The following is a 16191-nucleotide window of genomic DNA, read 5'->3' as shown; positions in this document are numbered from 1 at the left end:
TTTACAAAAAATATTTTTACATGTAACTTGTCAAAACAAAATTGCAAATGCATAACTAAAACTATTCCATGTGTCTAAAGACACGACTCTAATTGCGTCATCCTTTGTCTGTGATGATCTTCATGTCGCTTCAGGATGCTAGAACTTGAAGTATTCTAGATTGGTAAAGACATCTTGAACCGGAACGGGAACTTGCATCCTTGTCTTCTTGCTTGGGGTAATACTAGCTTTTCAAGAGGGAACGGGCTGCCTTCCTCTTTTCATGTCATGAGCATCTTTGTCTTGAAAGCATTTTATGCTCTCAACCATGAATTGTTGTTGTATTTCTTCTTTGTATCATCCTTCATTCTTGAAATTTGCTTGCAAAATAAGGCCCATGCCTTAATCCATTGATTTGGTAGATAGTGTGTGCAAACCGGACTGACAAGGAAAGAGAGAAATTGATGCAAAAACGGGCTCACCAGTGAATTTCGGGTTTTGGAAGTTGCATCACATGTGTGGGGAAAACAAGAGCATTAACTTGCAAATGTGGGAACAAACATGCAACTTCATATGTGTAATGGGTAACTACAAGTTTGCACTTGTAATTGGACCTTTAAAACTCATTTTCAAGTGTTTTTTGAGTGCATTTTGGACCAATTTCGGGTTCTGGATGGCTGACTGCAAGTAGACTTTAAATGGGGAAAATGAATGAAGGTGTGAAATGAGTGGATGAATTGGTATGTACGGATGAGGGAATTGGAAGCGGATAGGTAAAAATGAATTTCAAGAAGATCACTTGGAACTTTGCCAATGCAAAAATGGGAAGAACTTTCAACTTGCAACCCGGATTTCAAAAAAAAGATGGTTAAATCTTTTATCCGTAAGGGAAGAACAATGATTTTCATCCAACTTGTAATCGGAATTTAAAATCCCGAATACAAGTAAAGAGGGAAAATGGGGAAGAACAATGCAATTCTAAAATTGCTTTACAAAAGGGAAAATCTCTCTCACAAAATCTGATTTTTGGGGAAGAACCAACCATTACAAATTTACAACTAGAAAGAAAAAAAAACAAGAAAACAAGAAAAAAGAAACAAGAAGAAAATAAATCTTACCTTGCTCCAATGTGAAAATGCCTCTCCAAAAGATAATCAATCTTTGAAATAAAGAAGAATATCTCTTAAAAAGAAATTAACCGTATTCCAAAACCCTAGCCACATTTTTAAAAAAAATGGCAAAAACTGAAAAACGTGGCAGCAAATGCATGAGAAATGGCATGGAAAATGGCCAAGACTCTTTCTAACCTCAATACCTTAGCATACCAAGCCAAAACGATTCATAACATTGCTGATTCGTGGCATTTTTAATGAAGAAAAACGTGGTTTTTTTAGCAAAAACGTGTTTGCTGTTATAAACCTAAAAACCAGCAAACTTAACCTCCATGTGGCGTGAAAGGTGTCTAAAAATGCATGGAAATAGGAAGGAATCCAAAACGCCTTCTATCTCCCAAAAAATCTCCACAAAAATTTGCTAAAAATCTTCAAAAAACATGTTTTTCCTTGCAATTCGGGTTTTTTGGAACAAATAGCAAGTTTAAAATGTATGAAACAATGAAAATCGGGTTTTTTGGAGGATATGACAAGTTTAAAATTTCACTTTTTCAACATGTTAGGCAAAATCGGGATTTTTTGGCCAAATAGCAAGTTTAAAATGTCAAAAATGCACTTTATGAGCAAAATCGGGTTTTTTGGACCAAAGTGCAAGTTTTAAATTGTCACTTTTTCACTTACAAGGCAAAATCGGGTTTTTTGGAGCAAACTGCAAGTTTTAAATACTTGTAAATGGGAAATAAAATCCCTACAACAAGTTATACTTGCTTGCCCATATGTAATGGGGATTTAAAATCCCTATTACATGTGAAAACCATTAAAGTAGGGGTTTTTTGACCAAACTGCAAGTTTACTTGCAGTTGAGCCAAAAAATCCCTATTTTAACTAAAAATGACCAAAAAACAATAAAAAGATAAAAACAACAAAGGGGAAATTTAAAACAAATTACAAGTAACATCTTTTAAATAAAAGTGCACATGTAATAAGTCAAAAATTCCCCTACAAAGACCAAAACAATGAACATCATTAAAACTTGCAGTTTGAAGAAAATTCTCCACCTGCAGTCGGGATTTTAAAACCCGAAATTGAAGGAAAGACATAGCAAACGAACCCAGAATTTGACGAAATTCGAAACATAGTTCGAGGATGGACTGAGGATTAAGCCAGTCTAAGGATTAGTCGAAATTCTGCCTCGGGAAGCGTGCCATAGAGTAAAATTTTTCATTTTTTCACAAAAATTTCATGTAATGGTCCTTCATTTTTGAAAACAAAAATGAGGACAACAAAAACGTCACCCAAAAATCATCTATCCAGCTAGGTACTTTGTCTCAAGTACGAAACTGAAGCAACTAGGAAGCTCTTCCAACTTCAAAGTTCAGTCACTAACCATTCCAGCAGCATAATGGTGTAAATTCTCAAGATCCCAAAATGAGAGCCCAAGGCTCTTATTTATAACATTTGCTCCACCAAATTCAAATTCAACTGCTCCCAAATTCGCCCAAATCAAATTACATTTCATATCATTTCAAAATGGCGTTGCATTTCCATTTCATTTCATTACATGGGTGCCCAAGGAGAAGTTCGTACCATCTAGACAAGTTCGCCCATTTTGCAAGGTCCACACTTGACGACTTAAAGCATTATTTCATTAAGGCGCCCAACTTAGGACAGCAATAAAAATCATTTAAATAAAACATGCTTTATATCTCCAAAGTCGTCCAAATAACCATTAAATATTAACTTTCCAAAGTCGTCCAAATAATTAAATATTAACTTTAGAATGCAGTGTTAATATTTAATAAATCATTCTGCAAGCCAAAAACTGATCAATACCAACTGGATTGAGGATTGAAGTGCTGAACCAACAGTTGCACTGAACTGGAGTTCTAAACTGCCTTGATAAAAATAGAACTGCCTGAAATGGCACTTACTAAAAATAGTAAGTCCCGAAAACAACTCCAAACAACCTGATTTTCGAACCGTGAGAGGAAGCTCAGAGAACTCAGAATAATCTCAAAACCCTAACAACTGCCACCAACCTACTAAAAATAGTAAGTTCTGCAAATTCCCTTGAATGGATTGCATGTCATACCACTGTGAAGTTCTCGAAAAACCCAGAAGGAATCCACGAACAAAAATCTAGAATTCCCACCGAACAATCCTCAAATGGCTCGTGCAGAACTCCACAAAAATAGGACACCCTAATTCTCCATTCCAATCAGCCTACGGGTCTTCGAAATAGGCTAATGGACCACTGCTTACTCCTCACTGAGAGGGGGACATTACAAAAAGAGACTTGAAAGCATTTAGTTTGAAACAAACTTCAAAGATCATTGCACGTGAGCAAACTTCATGAAAAAAGGGAAATGAGCGAGTTCAATGTTCAAAGAGTCAATTTCATGAATTCTTGAGAGAGAGCGAACTTAATAAGGAAGGTGATTGAAACAAACTTCATGTGCACACCATTTAGAGCGATCTTCATCTTGAAACATACATGAGCGAATCTCAACTTCATGAATTGAGCTACATGAGCGAATCTCAACTTCATGTTCAAACCTACATGAGAAAATCTCAACTTCATGAATTAACATACATAAGCGAATTGAACTTCATGAACTCCACTAAGTGAGCGAACTTCATAAACTCACCTACATGAGCGAACTTCATGGTTGGAGGGGGATGAGCGAATTTCATGTTGAACTTCAGGAATCAACTCATATGTGCGAACTTCAAAAATGAAGACACATGGGTGATTTTTACAAATCGAGCTTCAAGAGAAAAATTCAAGTGAGTGAACTCTACTTCATGTGTTCCTAGTTGAAGGCGAAGGTGCAAGATTGGTTACATAATTACTACCTTTGAAGTTCGGAAAAAGTCATTTTGAGTTAAGCTCATTTAATGAAGGAGAGTAAGTTCAAAGACAAGGACAACTTCATGAACATCAAGGGTGAAGTAAACTTCAAGAGCTCCTCTCTAAGAGCGAAAACCAACTTCAAGTGTCCCTTCATGAAGGCGAATTCTCTTTATATGCTCTTATTAAACCTATATATCGAGTGTATTTGATACTTGCTTGTTTGTTTTGCAGGAGATGGAGAAAGAAATCAAGGAGATCGCATTGGAGAAGGAATGAAACAAGTCGCTCGAGGATCAAATTTGAATATCAAGATTAAGATGCAAGGAAGATATCCTCAAGGGAATTTCATAGACAAATACAAGAAGGTGATTACACAAGATGCATTCATTTACACAAAGGCATGATCCACAACATCAACAACATGAAGGGAGTCATAAGAGAAGGAACTCTGAAGGAAAGAGACAGTGGTAACATCAAGAGTTCGTTCTAAGGCACACCAATACTTCAAAACCAAGATCTATACCGTGGTTGAATCCTTCGAGAGGATAGTTTTAGAAGAGTTAATCAAAGTTAGAAAATCATCATCATCACCGCCGAAGCTGGATAATGTTGAGTATCAAGAAATATTCCTTCATGATGATCTATCAAACCTACAAAGTGCAAGTTGAAGGTGGCGTTCTAGTCATCATCCCACCAATTAGAGGAATTCCACCTTAGCATGTCCAGATTCAATGCACCAAGCTCATCCATGAGGGCACAAACTCCGAGGCACCTACCTTCATTATCTATTGGTCATGCCAAAGTGTTGTAATTATTTCATTGGCCAGAACTGAGTTTGTTGTAACAAACCCTAATTAGGGTTTTCATTGTAAAATCTTGGCCATTGATTTCAAATTGATCTGAGCCATTGAATTGTATTGAGAGCACTATAAAAGGCTCAAGTCTCTCATTTGTAAAGGTTAATAGTTAATAGTTAGTAACATGATAGAAATAGAATAGAAGATAGAATAGAAGTTAGAGTAGATTAGGAGAAGGAAGATTTGTTGTTATGACTTGTAAATGAGATACTCTTTTCATTGAAGTTATGGTGAAATTTGTTATTTCAACAAGCCTTATGGTTCTACTTCTCATTTTATTTTCATGTTGATTAGATTGAATGGAGGGATTTGTTGAATGTATTTGTGTGGAATCCGTTTATTCCATACAACTAGCCTCTTGCTGATTGCAAGTGTGCCTTGTGTGGTCAACTGGAATGATATGAGCTTAACTTCAAATTGTTATGCGTCCATTGTTTATGCGTTAATTTGAATGGTGATCAATGTTTGATGGTAATGATTTGGACATCTTTGAAATGTCCTTAGAAGATTGCATTGAGCTTCTGTCAAATTGTTCAAGTTGATGGTGAGACCTTGCCTGGTAGGATTTTGCCTAATCATTTATTTATCTTCTTACATTCTAGGCCTTAGAATAGACTCTCTTAACCCTTCATCTTTTGCCATTATATTTGAAACTCAAGCTAGTCTAGGATAAAAGCATCACCATATTGCAACATCAGATGATCAAGTTCCATCTATTCAAGCATTCGACGATTCAACGTAAGTCCCCTTGTGATTCCAGCATAATCACATCAACCAACAGAGCTTATCCACACGTAGTGACCCTACATTCATGAACCTTGGAGTCTTCTGATCCTTAAGCCAATCTTCAACATTTGAGAAGCTTTGTTCAAGAGAGGATAAGATACTTTTGGGTATTTTATTCTGTGTTTGCATGTGCATAAAAACACATCAGCACGTCCTTCCTCCAATGACAACAACATAGTAATCATCTGTGAAAGAATAATTATCTAATGCAATAGATAATTGTGGTACCCTTCTTGTGCAACTCTTTTTGGAACCATCCGCTAGCATGACATGGAATCCATCAAACTCCTTTACCTCCAACCCCTTATTGGCTACAAAACCTTCATTGATGAAATTATGAGTAGCACCACTATCAACCATGCATAACACTCGTTGTTCCTCAACAACTTCTTCCAACACGAAAGGTTGATACCTAGGAACATTGAAAAGAGTAGCAATATTGCCATAAGCAACATCATGTGTATTAGCAACTTCCTCATTGTTGCCCTTAGAATCTATATCCTGAATATGCTCATCATCCACATTTGAATGGACCTTAATGAGATGCGCCTTGCCTTTCCCAAGGCATCTATGTCCAGGCTCCCAAGGCTCCTTACACGAGAAGCATAACTTCTTCCTCAACTCATTATGTGTCTCTTGATCCATCCTGGGAGGATGTGGTGCATTCTGGTGCTATGTAAAAGACCTCTAAAAAGGCTTGGGGCCATCAAAAGACTTCTTATTCTGCCGATGAGAAGTGGGTGGTGGTGTAGTCTCAAGGTCTAGGGTAGTCTGAATAGCTTCATGTAGGTGCCTAGGCTTAAGAGCCTTGACCAATCCCTATAACCATAACCAGTCATGTAAACCCTCAATAAATAGCATCACCATGCGTCTATCCAAAATCTCAGGAACCATAATAACAATACTTTGAAACTCATTAATGTAAGTTTCAACACGTCCAGTTTGTCTCAACAGTGCAAGATCTTTGTAATACAACTCAACATCCTTACGGTCAAATCTAGCAATCAACTGCTTAGTAAACTTAGTGCAAGAATGTATGAGTCCCAAACCATGGTGCCACCAGTCATAAGCCACACCCTCCAAATGTAACATTGCAAACTGTATGGCCTCATCCTCTGGCATCGACTTAAGTGAAAGATATATATCAAGTTTGTGCACCCAGGCTTGTGCACTGATCTTCCCACTACCATCGAAGGAAGATAAAGTGAGCTTACTGGTAGCTCGATTGAGATCACTGTTTTGCTGTTGTCTAGGCCATCTATCATTATGGCTCCTCATACTGTCTCTTTGTTGCATAAAATACTGCTGTAAGGGGAAGGCATCCCTAACATGCTTTGGAAGGCATGCCCACTCATCACTAGCTGCCATAACCATATCTTGAAACTCAACGCCCTCCTGTGGGTCTATTGATGGTGGCTCATCTCTAGGAGTGAAACGAGGTTGCATAGGCCTATCAGCTGTCCGTGTATGAATCCTATCACGCCTAGGAGAACCAAAAGCATTGTCAACTGATGTAGGGGCTCTACTACTCCCACGACTACATGCAACTGAAACAGACCTGTCATGTCTGCCATGCCTATCTTTGTGGCGATTCAAGTCCATTCTATCCAAAGTATCCTGAAGTCTGTCTAATGCCTGCACAATCCTAGGCTGTGAATTAGCCAAAGTTCTCAGGTACTTATTAGGATCAAGACGGTTCTGCCTCTTCTCCTATTGATGACTCCTATTACACTCAGGTATATCACCCATGTCAAAATCCAAGTGTCCCCGTGCTCTTCTGCATGTATAGTATCTGTAAGGTCCAATCCTTCCCAGATGCATAGATTTAATTAGAGGACCGTCAAGCTGGCAGGATCATTGCTTTGATACCACTGAAAGATCCCCACTCAAATTTGATCCAAGTTTTCCATTTTGTTTGGTTTGATATATGTCTTGGACTCTTGGAGATGGTGATGTTTTTGAGTTCGGTAATTCTGATCTGAGTTTTGCTGAGTGTTGTTTTTGATAACATATTGCAAATAATGAAAGGAAATGACTATGCAATGAATCAAAACATGTACAGCTAAATGATATGGCAAAATACTAGTTTATTGTTTTCTGCTAAGACTAAAACAAGAGATTACAATCCTATTATCAGTCACAAATCAGATTGTTACAATTTAATCCATAGGGATTAACACCATATAATCAACATGCATCATACCCGGATGTTAGCTAGCTGTTGTAGGCTGATGTAGACCACTTTGGGACTGGAAATGACCACTTCAGGTCTGACATGAAGTCTGATCTGCAACAGCAAGAGTGACATGAGCTGCTGTAGGTCTGATATGCAATTCCCAACCATCATATTTGCTGCCACGAATCTGATATGCACTTTCCAGCCACTATATAAACAACTACAGTTCTGATTATGATTGTAAACCCTAACACCCAGTTGTAGTAGGTTATATTCTCACTGAATAATGGTATGGCAGGATGGATTTGCTGCTAAATGATGATGACATAGGCCCAAACGTCCTAGATCTGCAACTAAATGGTGAATTCAACCTGCTGTTACAAAAATGTCTGATTTACCTCTGAAAATAACTCCAAACCTGCATAAGAATCTCTTGAATGAAGCCCAAATAGGAACCCTGTGTAGATTCCCCTCAAATATGAACTGGGTTTTCATCCAATTGACTATTACCCTTAGGAGATTTTGTTCCCAGGAGGCTAATCTGCTGTAGAACCCTTCCTCAGAGCTCACATGCAATTTCCTGTGTGAAAATGAAGACCGAATGCTCAAAATGAAGCTCCACATATTACTTTATTGGCCTCCAAAAACCCATGCCCTAATTAGGGTTTTTGATCAACTTTTATTAATTTCTATTTAATAAAATATTCCTTCTCAACTTGGGCGTCCATTTTATGGGCTCTTATAAACTTTCATAAAGTAATTTTTAATAAATAAAACCTCCTCAAAGTTGGGCGTTGGAATTCTAGGCCCATATGACATTTATTAAATTAATTTTATTCATGAACGAACACCCCTCAGATGGCCACCTTTTAAAAACAATGTTGTGATACTAGGACATGGGGTCCTTTATTAATTTAATAATTTATTATAAAGTGACATTATGATTAAACCACTTTATTTTTATTTTAATTGAATATTAAAGTCAATACTTTAATATTTAATTTTTATTCATACAACATCACGTGGCCACCCGAACTGAAAACTGATAATGCACATGCCATCCTGGTGGTGTCTAAATATAGTAGGCGGACTGACAGTCCCCTCCTAAAAAATAGGGATCTTCTCTAAAAAATAGGAATTGCAACCAAAGTCTCCAAAATGATCCCTGAGGTCTCTTGATGCGTTCCGGTCAATTCCCAATCAATCCCAAAAATTTAGGAACCCCTCCTAAAAAATAGGAGGCAGTCTCAAACTGTCCAAAACGGCTTATAAAGCCCCTGCATAGCTCCATTAACCTCTTGATGGGTCCCCTATCCACTCCGTTGGCCTATGCGAACCCTAATGATAGGCCAATCCTGCTCAACTGCCTGCCAACTAGAGAGTGGACATTACAGACAAACTGGTGAGGTGTTGCTCATCCTTGCAATTTACTATGACTTTGGCTCCTCTTCATCCTTAAACTCACTCAAATGGTCATGTCTCTATTTCGTCTTGATGCTACGGATCCCTCTTCCATGACACAGATCTGCGGTGCAAGCTCATATCACTAGATTTTTCCCTATTACCAATGACTCTTTGGCATTGAATGTTAGGTGAGGTTCTATTTGCAATTGGTTGTGTCCTATTATTGTTTGGATAGGCCCCCTTAATTTTCCCAGATGAGAATTCTCCTACTTTGCTATGGTACCTCTGCAATGATTGGTAATAATCATTGGATCCTCCAATGCATCTTTGAACTCTGACCCTTGAGGATTGCAGTTTCCTGCTTGGGTGGTCTTCATTTGTTTCCTCTACTTAGCGGGGTCTTCCACCCATTTTCTCTATTTGTAATTTTATAGTGTTGGGGTTACTCTTTACAGGTTAGTCCTGTGTCTATTGTTTTCCAGTTCTCACATTTTCAGTTTTTTGCTTCATGTATAGGGTCCCTTTTCCCCTAGTCCTTTTCTTTGTAGCTGCTGTATTTTTCAGTCCTTCTGATTTTTTTTTGGTCATTTGTGAACATCAATATAATTTCTTATTTCTTTGTATGAGTTTTTATTGTGGCTTGAGTGTTTTTGTGTTTTGCAGGATCAACAAGGAGAATTTGAAAGAACAATGAAAGAAATTTTCCATTATAATGTGTTCGACATCTACTCCATGCTGGACTTACTACACCATACTGAATTTTGCATGAGGACTCAGGTGTTGATCAACCATGTTCGAACAATTAGTTTTGTTCTGGAATTTTTAAGTTAGTGGATGTTGGTTGCAATCAGTATGGTGAACTAAAGAAAATTCATTTGTTAATTTCAGGATAAAAATAGAAATCCAATGGTGCGTTTACTCATTGTAGATTCAGTATCTTCTGTTATAACTCCAGTTCTCAGTGGCAGCAATTTGCAAGGTGTAGCACTCTGTCCCAATTTTCTTGCCATACAGGTGATGAGATTTTCATCATCTAAGCTGATTATTAAGACTGACTTTTGCAAGCTTTGAGTGCTTACAAGAATTATCACTGGTTTAAGATTTTTGTCATTTCTTTTGGAGGAAACAAGCTATAGAGTTTCTGTTATCTTGAATTGCAAACCATTAGCGATCTTGAAAGATAATATATCTATAAAAAGGAAACCTATAAAACTACTTCAGAGAGCTGTTAATGATCAATGAGATTGAAACTTATTATAACTTATAATAAGAAAAGTGGTTTATAATTAAGTGTGGAAAATGTACAGATTTGGCTGTTGGAAATGCTGAATTTTCTTTGCCGAGAAACTGACAGCATGTCAAAACTCTAACAAAGTTATACTATTGTGCCACGATGAAAACACATAAAGGACTTTTAGTCTATTACTTTGATGCAAATCATAAACTATATGCAATTGAAAAGATCAGCTATCAGGCTTGTTCAGTCACAGTTCTTCATGGAGAAAGATAAATGGAGTGTCATATGATTGGGTGCCAATGACGTGTCATCTACCTAATTGTTACGATGGAAGTTGTGGGTTCTTGTTTGATGCGTTGAGGTGCAACATGTAAGCTGTTGGACGAGATGGTGGAAACATTGACTGCTGGTCTTTGATTCTTGTGCTTGGGTTGACAACTTACTGATGTATATCAGCTTTAGGGGATTTCATTGCATGCTCCCTTGCTTGAATAGTTCAGTGGGTAATGATTTTCATCTCTACCAAGCAGATTGCTGTTGAAGAAGCTCAATCAACCATGGATTTTAATCACTAGGTGGGCAAGCTGCTACATAAGTTGAGCTTGCTGAGAGGCAAAACTTTAGAGGATGACTGTCAAGTATTTTGTGATGTTTTGTCAAACGCCTCCATTTTATGAGCCTCTTGAGAATGAGGACGTTAGAGAAGCACTTATTAGTGACTGGAAAAGAATGGCAGATGATAAATAGGCTTGTGAATATATTGAGAAACTGGTTGAAAGGAAGAGCCTTCATGGTGTCTAGATTAAGCTCCCTTGGATGATTAGTTGTTTTTTTCTATGTTGTAACACTCTTGAAATGAGGGCATGGGCCCTGGCTCAATTGGCTAAAGCATCCTGTTGTAGGCAAGAGGTCACGAGGTCCAGTATCCCCCCCATCCCTATGGTACCGGAGGGTGTGTCGTGCTAGTGTTGCCGATCACGTGAAAAAGTTTACCAGGCGCACTGCAGTTTTTAGGGGGGGGGGGTACCTGATTACTGCAGTCTAAAAAAAAAACACTCTTGAAATGGTACTTCCATATTAGGCCATGAAGAATTGATAGGAATGCAATTTTGAGGGGATGCAATTGGTTGGGTTTTCTGTAAAACAAAAGAAGAATGTTGAAGATTGTGGGAAATGGAAGATAGGACATGGATAACCCATGCTAAAGTGGTTCAAAGCGAGGGAGGGTGTTAATGGCAGGAGTATGAAGTCCTTGATATGAGGGATATTGGGCTGTTGTTTTTTTCCTTTGAGAAGTCATGGCTGATTCAGCAGAAAGATATTGATTGGATGCTGAGAATTCCTCTCATACTTGAATTAGTAACTGTGAATCCCTGAAAATAACAGGGGTTTTGGAGCATTAATACTGTTGACAGTTGACAGGGTTGGAGATACCCCAAAATGCATGGATTGAAGGACATGTTTTCATCTGAATGCTCATTCTCCTTAGAATATTGATGGAATGTTCTCACTCTAGTCAATCTGCTGAGGCTTTCCTTGTGTCATTGAGTGGATGAGTATTGTTACAGCCTATCCATGACATTGACAAAATTCCATTTTTAAGAATAAGAAGAGGCCAAAGCAATTGTTTGGCGAGTAAAACAATTAGGAGAAGTGTGATAGCTAAATTCTGTCTTTTTCTCTTCTGTTGGTTGTTGGGTGCATTGGCAGGGATGTCTGTAATAACTTTTTATTCTCGTTCCTTTCAACCCTAAACTAGTCCTTGCTTCTTTCATGATTCAAGTTGGAGATCAGATCTGAACTGAAATTGATGATATAGATCAGATCTGCACTGAAATTGATGATATATATTTAAAATCACCCAAAATAATCTTTCATAATGCCTTAAGCTCTCTTATTTTACTCCATATCCATTCCTATGATGAACGTGTCCATGATACCCATCTGTCCTCTTCTTTCCTTATTAATGAGACTTTAAAAATCATTTAAAAAAAAATTCCATGAAAAATCTCTCCAATTTGATATGCAAGCATGAGTTTTTGATGTGTAATGGAGGCCATGATAGAGAATAATTGTCATGAATAGAAGAATTCACAATGCAAATCTTAATAGTGTTAGGGGATGTAAGGAGCATTTGACATGAACGCATGCCATGTCCCCTTTTCAAAATAGAAAAAATAATATTATAAGGGGGTCCAATCATCTCATTTTCAAAAAAGGGTGTTTTAAAAAAAAGTGCTTTTAACAGTTTTTTTAAAATATAATTTAGAAAGGGGCCCTTGGATGCATTTAAGAAGTATTCGATGCAATTTAGAATTTTTTTTTTTTAAATACTTGGAGGGAAAAAGATAAATAAATAAAAATAAAAATAATCAGAGAGCCCAATTTTAAGTGCTTGTAAAAGAAAAGTCAAGGCTCACTCATCATCATTGTTCATCTTCTTCATGTTCAAATTTTGAATTTCAAAGTTTTTATTCAAGGATGAAAACCCTTGGGTGTAAGAGAATTCTGGAGGACAAAAACCTTTGGAACTCAATCTTGGGTTTGGGGATGAAAAATTTCATATCCTTTGGGTGTCGAAACAATTTGGATTTGCAAGCAAATTTCAGTGACATTATTGAGAGTTTGAGTTTAATTTACATATTGCTGATTTCCCATATTATTGCTGGTCTCCAATTGTTATATCTATTATTGCTGGTTATAATATTATTTTTAATGCTTAAGGTTTTAAAAAAATATTGCTGTTCTAATTATCAGCTTGATTGTGAAAGATTTATTATATCTGTTGCATCTTGTATAAGGGTTTAGCATAAAATTAATATTAATTTCTGAATATTGCGATGTTATCATTTTAGCTATCATAATAGCAAATGCCACATTTTTTGTAACTGTTACACATATGTGACAGGACTGCCAAATAACATTTTCATCTTTATTCAATGTGTATATCTGCTGCTAAAAATCTGAGTGCATCCTTGTTAACCTGCCTCTTAACATTTATAAAGGTAATTGATATTGTTTGCTGCTGAAGTCTATAGCATGAATCAAAGGCTGCACATCACTTAGTCTTGGATTGCAGAATTTTTCAAGGGCAACATTTTGTATGTTGGTGCGCTGCTATATTTCAGATTTAGTTCAAAATAGCATATAATTAATGTTATTTTGTAATTAATAATTTACTTAGGAAACTTGCTGGTTATTCCAATTTAGATAATAATTTAGAAATTCTGATTTTAATTTAAATTTATTTAAAATTAGAAAATATTAAATAGCATGTTTATTTAGCTAGGGTTTGTTTCTATAATTTTGTATTTATTTAGCATCTGCTTTCAGTTATTTCAACAATTTCAGAAAATCCTAAAAGGGGTCATTACAGCCCAAATTGAGGAAAAATTTAGGAAGGATAATACCACTAAACATAGTTTGCAAACTCGAGGAGTGCTCTCTGTTTTTTTTTGCTGTGCAAGTTTTTACATGTTTAACTTGCGAGTTTGTATAGACACAGGAAAAGCACAGGTAAAAAGGCTGATACAGGTAAAACGCTGGTTAAAACATGTTTTTCACACTTATTTTGCTATAAAGCCATGCATTTTTGCTTTCGAGATGCCAATTTTTGAGTTAGTACATTTTGTAATTAAATTTTGCAAAAAAAAAATGTTTTTAAAGGAAATTTGAATTTTTAGTACTTTCTAAGTTGCTTAGTTTTTGCCAAGTATTTGCCCAGTTTTTGTTGAGTTTTGCCAAGTATTTGTTTAGTTGAAAATTTTGTGCTTGCCGAGTACTCTTCGAGTCCGAGTCTGCGATTTATACCATTAAACATCCATTATTTATGGCATTAGGAAGATAATGGATGTTTTATTTGGGGAAACTAGGTTCTTTTGGAGCATGGATGATGCATTTAGCTAGGACATCGGTAGCCTTGTTGGTACCTCTTCATATTTAACCAAAGTTTGGTCTTCATGAAAGAATGAATCCCGTTTAGAATATTTTGAGTGTCCAATGCAAGTTGTGGTTGCTCCTTGTTACTTTTGAAGATGCTAGAGATTTGTTGAAGTTTCCAACCATGGAAACCATTATTTGAGTCCCCTTTAACATATGAATGGGGTGATTTTGAAGCTTTATGCAAGTTTAGTCCTGCCATAGATTGATGGTTTGGTCATGTGCACACCATGTTGCATATGTTTACTTAGGTAATTAGCTTTATCCTAGATTAAAAACTCAAGTTATTTCCTATTTTAAGTAATTAGGAAATTAGAAAATGTAAGCTGCTATACAAGCCAGCTGGCAAGAGTTAACCATGTAATTTGGCCAATCAGAATAAGGGTGTGTAAATTGATCATTTTTAGGGTTAGATTCAGTGTGCATTCTTGGGATTTTTATGGGGTTTTAGGATGAGAAATTTCTCAAAACTTGCATCCTATCCCCTTTTTTTTCAGAAATTGGGGATATATGACATGGGCAACTACAACTCCCTTTCTATTATTGTGAAAATGTGGCCTTATTAATCTTAATCCATTGATATCATTGTATTCTTTTATGGCATTTGTACAGGTTTGTGACTCAATAGTTCCAATCATTTTGGGGTGGAATTGCAAAGTTCCCTTGCAATTTCACCTAATTCCACATTTACCCTTCAAGATTGATTTTCGCCCTTAGATGTTTTATCACACAAAATCCCACCTTGCTTGTATCAGTGCACAACTTGATGAAATTCCAATCTTGCCAAGGGCATGTTGCAAAACCAGCCAAAGACTTTGCCATTAATCGGATGAAAGGGCAGTGTCGGACTTAGCATAAACTTTGCCAAAGAGACAAAGCTAATCCACAACACTTGGCAATGTCCGCCATGAGGATGTTTAACTCTCATCAAACTACGCCCACATTTGAAATAGCTGACCTAATGTTTTGAACAATTTAAATTCAAAAGAAAGATAAAATGTTTTGTGTTTGCAAGGTTGGCCTAGTGGTGAATTGGTGTCTTTAGGCCTTAAGCGCTTATAAAGGGTGATCAAGTGCAATCATTTCAACACAATTTAAAAGCAATTCAGATTTAATTCTAATTCAAGCAGCCGTGCGAATTTGCGTCAGAACAGACCAACGATTTTTAAAGCCAATTTGATCATTGCATTGATCAAATTTACAATTGGAGATTAGTGCGCTTTTATCAAGAGCAAGTTCAAGGCAAAATTACAACCACTAGACTTGAGCAAATTTTAGCCACCATAAATCTAGGCGGATTTCATCAACTTATAGGAAAATCAGACTCAGAATTTTATATTTCCTGATTCTTTCAGTGTCATTTCCAGACTGGAGGGTTTTTTAAGATGCATGCTTAATGAGGTGATAATGTAATTTTACTTATTCTTTAGTGATTGATGTAAAGTATGTAAATTTTTCAGGTTTCAATACTGTAAAGTAGAAAATTATATCCTAGTGACTCCCCACCTAGGAGAGAGAAAGGAAGCCACTAGGATGATTTTCACTTGGTAGGAACTTTACATTCAAAAGAGGGGCTGAATCCGCTAGATCCAAATCCGAGGGAAACAAGGATGTGAATTCTGAGTGGATTGCAAGTGGTTGAAGTGTGATTTACCCTCTTTTGTAAATGAGAAAGTTGAATTGTTGACTATGTGGAAAAGAGAGAAGAAATGAGTGAAATGAGGAGCTACCAGTTTGGGATCGCGCTGTAACTTCGGATCTGAGCTAATTAGACTGATGTGGATCTGCCCTGCAAATTTGGAGAAAAGTTGTCGGGACCGTGGCGGGAATGTACATGGTCCGCCACA

The 16191-nt window shown here is 36.8% G+C and overlaps 1 protein-coding gene across 6 annotated transcripts in view; it reads left to right on the top strand.

The window, feature by feature from the left end:
• The window catches only part of LOC131062421 (DNA repair protein RAD51 homolog 4), a 139943-nt gene that overhangs the window by 49939 nt on the left and 73813 nt on the right, over positions 1-16191 (top strand). For all 6 annotated transcript variants that reach the window (XR_009372040.1, XR_009372041.1, XM_057996077.2 and 3 more), the window contains exons 6-7: positions 9832-9945; positions 10057-10147. Coding sequence is in view for 4 of the 6 variants with exons in the window: in XM_057996077.2 (XP_057852060.2) it covers positions 9832-9945; positions 10057-10147 (205 nt within the window). In the remaining 2 variants the exon portion in view is untranslated. The remainder of the gene's footprint in view (positions 1-9831; positions 9946-10056; positions 10148-16191) is intronic.

Source organism: Cryptomeria japonica, chromosome 3 (genome assembly GCF_030272615.1).
Source record: "Cryptomeria japonica chromosome 3, Sugi_1.0, whole genome shotgun sequence".
NCBI classification, from domain to species: Eukaryota; Viridiplantae; Streptophyta; class Pinopsida; order Cupressales; family Cupressaceae; genus Cryptomeria; species Cryptomeria japonica.
Note: the sequence above shows the minus strand (reverse complement) of the source record. Positions and strands in the feature narration are given on the sequence as shown.